The sequence below is a fragment of the Priapulus caudatus genome, unplaced genomic scaffold (genome assembly GCF_000485595.1).
Source record: "Priapulus caudatus unplaced genomic scaffold, Priapulus_caudatus-5.0.1 Scaffold875, whole genome shotgun sequence".
Lineage (NCBI taxonomy): Eukaryota > Metazoa > Priapulida > Priapulimorpha > Priapulimorphida > Priapulidae > Priapulus > Priapulus caudatus.
Window position 1 is genome coordinate 1 of NW_014577936.1, and position 4,025 is coordinate 4,025.

Sequence of the window (4,025 nt, forward strand, 5' to 3'; positions counted from 1 at the left end):
TCACCATCCCATGCATAACATTCCATTCATACAGTTATCCGTATAAAAGCTTTGCTCATTGGAACCCTTTTCGTTTTGTTCTTGTTTCTGCCGTTTATTCACCCGTATACTGACTTACATGTATCATATATCGATACATGGGATGTATATGTGTCTCCCTTACTGAATGTATCTGCGCGAATCCGCAAATTATTAAAATAGTGCCCCCGCACTATTAAATCTTTGCATCATTATTTGTCCTATGGTAAAATACGTATTTACGTATTTGATAGCAAGAGCCCTGTTTTGTTACTGCCCTAATCTTAAATCAACACGATGTTCTTCGTTATTCATTCGGTAATTAATTTCAAATATTCCCCCACTGACTGACACATCGGTTCAACAAAAAGAGAAAATGGAAGCAGTAGTTCGACATTACAATAACCTGCCTGCCGGTTCGCGTCTANTCCATCCATCCATCCATCCATCCATCCATCCATCCATCCATCCATCCATCCATCCATCGGATGGCATGCCCTGTCATGCCATCCCATCCCATCTCATCATATCCCATCCCATCCCATCCCATGCCATGCCATGCCATCCCATCCCATCCTCTTCTATCCCATCCCATGCCATGCCACTCCATGCCACCCATGCCATGCCACTCTATGCCACCCATGCCATCCCATCCCAGATTCTTCTATCCAATCCCATACCATGCCATCCTATGCCATCCCATGGGATCCGATCCGATCCCATCGCATCCGACCCCATCCCATCCCCAGATATACATATCCCATCCACTACCCCATCCCATACCCAGATGTAAACAGAATCATACATGTACTGTATATATATATATATATATATATATATATATTATATATATTATAATTATAAGCTATATAGGGTATACGACTATACGTACGCGGCTACAGTCGGCAATGACAGAGCGGAGAGGTTCTGCCGGCAACAGGGTTGCCCGCAAAACGGCTCATTAGCATACAGATGGCAGCGGTCGTTGCGCGCGGCGGGCAGCCCTATTCTCCCCACCGCCGACGGCAGCCGACCGGCGTTAGCGCGGCGAGTTTGAACGCGACGACCGTTGAGCGATGCAGCGACGCGGGGAGAACGACGTAGCCTACTTGCCGGCAAGCCTGCGAGTTCACATCGCTCGCATCAACGCGACAGCGTGCGCTCGTTTCTTGCATACTCGCTGCTATCTTCGCCTTGCGACGACATGACATATAGTCACAGCTGACGTGCGGTGCCGATGAGAAGGGTATAAGTGTGTATAGGTAGTCGCAGACGAAGTAAGAACGACCTGGTTCTTGCCCTTGGCAGTAAACCGGTCCACCGGCGTTACTGCTTACGCGTGTTTAATTCGAGAGGAGGGTACAGTGACTCCGCAGGCGCACACAGACGTCGTCGTCGTTCCGTTATTGTCGTTTGTGACTGTCGGGACACAACAGCGGAAACATGGCCTTTCTCTGTCCAGTGAGGACGCGCAAGTCAAGGAAAAAACCAGGTAAACACGTTTAAATATATATAAGTGAAGAAGCGAATGTTTTGTCTGCATGAGAATACATTACATCTGTAACGCGTGCGTGTGGGCTAGTATAGCCACAAAGCAGTTTTTACAATCGTAACATTACTCTGAAAGTTAGAATCTATAGTAACTTTTAGGGGTACATAATAGTAATATCAGGACTGGTAATATCTGTAACCATACCACAACGGAGATTCTATTAAGTGCTCCTGATAGTTATACTACATAATATCAGGAGCGTATAATGACAAATATTTGTCATTATACGCTCCTGATAATATGTGTTGGTAAATCTAAAACGTTGAATTTGAAGTTTGTGTGTGTGCGTGTGTGCGCGCGTGCGTGGTGTGGAGGAGGAGTAGGGGCCAGAGGAGGAGAAAGGCAGGAGGAGAGGAGAGGAGGAGAGGAGGGGAGAGGTGATGGAGTAGAGGGAGCGGAGGAGGAGGGGGGATGGAGGGGGAGGAAGGGGAGGAGGGGGAAGAGGTAGGAGGGGAGAATGTGATGGAGAAGGAGTAGGCGGCAGGAGGAGGAGAAGGAGGAGGAGGAGGAGAGAATGTGATGGAGTAGGGAAGAGAGAGAGGAGAGGAGGGGAGAGGGATGGAGGAGGAGAGGAGGAGGAGAAAGAGGAGGAGGGGAGAAGGTAATGGAGGAGGAGTAGGAGGTAGGATCACCTTCTCACCTCTTGCTCATCTATCACTGTCTCCCCTCCTCCTCCTCCTCCTCCTCCTCCTCCTCCCTCCTCCTCGCTCCTCCTGCCTATTGCCACCTACCCTCTCCATCACCTTCCGCGCCCTCCTCCTCTTCCTCCTCCCCTGCCTGCCACTCTCCCCGCCACCTACTCCAACACCTTCACCTCTCTCTCCATCCCTCCTCCTCTCCTCCTCCTGCCTTCCGCTCCTACTTCTACCCTCCTCCTCCCTACTCCAACACACGTCTCCCCCTCTTCCTCTTCCTCCTCTCCTCCTGCTCCTCCTCCTCCACTTCCCAACACCTTCTCCCCTCGCTCCTCCTCCTCCCCTCCTTCCTCCTGCCTCCCTCTCCTCTCCTCCCCTCCTCCTCTCCTCCTCCTCACTCCACCCCCTTCCTCCTCCTCCTCCTCCTCCTCCTCCTCCTCTCCCCTACTCCAACAACCGTCTCCCCCTCCTCTCCTCCTCCTCCTCCTCCTCCTCCTCCTCCTCCACCTACTCCAACACCTTCTCCGGTCGTCATGCGGGTCATGTTAATTGTTACAGCGTCATGCCAGCGAGATAAGCGCATCTCTACTTTTATTTTATTTATTCAATTTATTTATTTGTTTCGGTAAATTATCCATAAATTCTTTTATACATTATACTGTTACAATAGATTTTAAATCATTGAAATTAAATAACTACAAGAATATATATATATATATAAAGTATGACTATAGCACACTTATTTACATTGTGGTCCTTGCTACATTTACTGTTATTAATAACAGCACACGACCATCAGCACTTTAAACTATTCGAAATATACAAATTTGTACTTTAATTACTTGTAAGTTTTACTCTTTTCATAATTTATACATTTCTTATAGTACCATATTTACAATCAAATCAGATTAGTGGGATTCAAACTCGTTCTGCCTCCAACGTTTCAACCTTTTCCATTAAACATGTTTAACACTATACTTAAAAAACTATTATAAGATAAGGCATTTATCCTAATATGTTGTGGTAGTTCCAAGTCTTAATTGGCAGTATAAGTAAACAGCGTTTTTCCCCACTGCTTCCCACCCTTGATGTGAATATTGATATCTCACCCTTCCTCGGTATTAAAACTGTGAACTTCAGAATGTGAAACTTTCAGCAACCTTTAGTTGCATTACCCTGTACTCTACTGGTACACAATTTACAGCCTTAATTTATCTCTCTATAGAAGATAGCAGGGGCGCAAATCCAGGGGGGACAGGGGGACATGTCCCCCCCACGAATTTTCAGAGGGCGGACATCATATCAACATGTCGTCCCCCCACCGATTTGGATCACCAGTTGATTTTGTGTGGAGCAAGTGTGTGTGTGTGGTGCGTTGCGTTGCGTTGCAGTGCGTGCGTGGCGTCGCGTGCGTGCGTGCGTGCGTGCGTGTGTGTGTTTCGTGAAAAGTGAAGAACCTTTTTATTGTGTGTAGATTACGTGAAAGTAACCGATTGACTTCTTCCCTTTTATCTTCTTGTTTTTTTGCCGAGCTTTTTTATTCATTCAAGTGCATTTCTGGATCATAATAATGATCATGCACAACTTGAGAAAAATGTGTCTTGATAATTTAGGTAACCGTTTCTTTTTAAACCGTTTTTTTTCTTATATCAAATAATCTTATGCAGAAATGCATCAAAAAGACAAGTATGTTTATGAATAGTTTAGCGAGCATATCACTCACATTAGAGCACTGATTCAAGGATTAAGCTGGGAACCACGAGCTATAATATTTCACGCAAAAGAGGACTACTGAGTAACTGAGCATCGGTTTAATAAAA

At 46.2% G+C, this 4,025-nt stretch overlaps 1 protein-coding gene across 1 annotated transcript in view; it reads left to right on the forward strand.

Annotated features, from left to right (window-relative positions):
* Nucleotides 1-1,084: 1,084 nt before the first annotated feature.
* Nucleotides 1,085-4,025, forward strand: part of LOC106814140 — a 21,352-nt gene continuing 18,411 nt past the window's right edge. Inside the window, exon 1 of the mRNA XM_014818429.1 lies at nucleotides 1,085-1,510. Coding sequence (XP_014673915.1) covers nucleotides 1,462-1,510 — 49 coding nt within the window. The 5' untranslated portion in view covers nucleotides 1,085-1,461. The remainder of the gene's footprint in view (nucleotides 1,511-4,025) is intronic.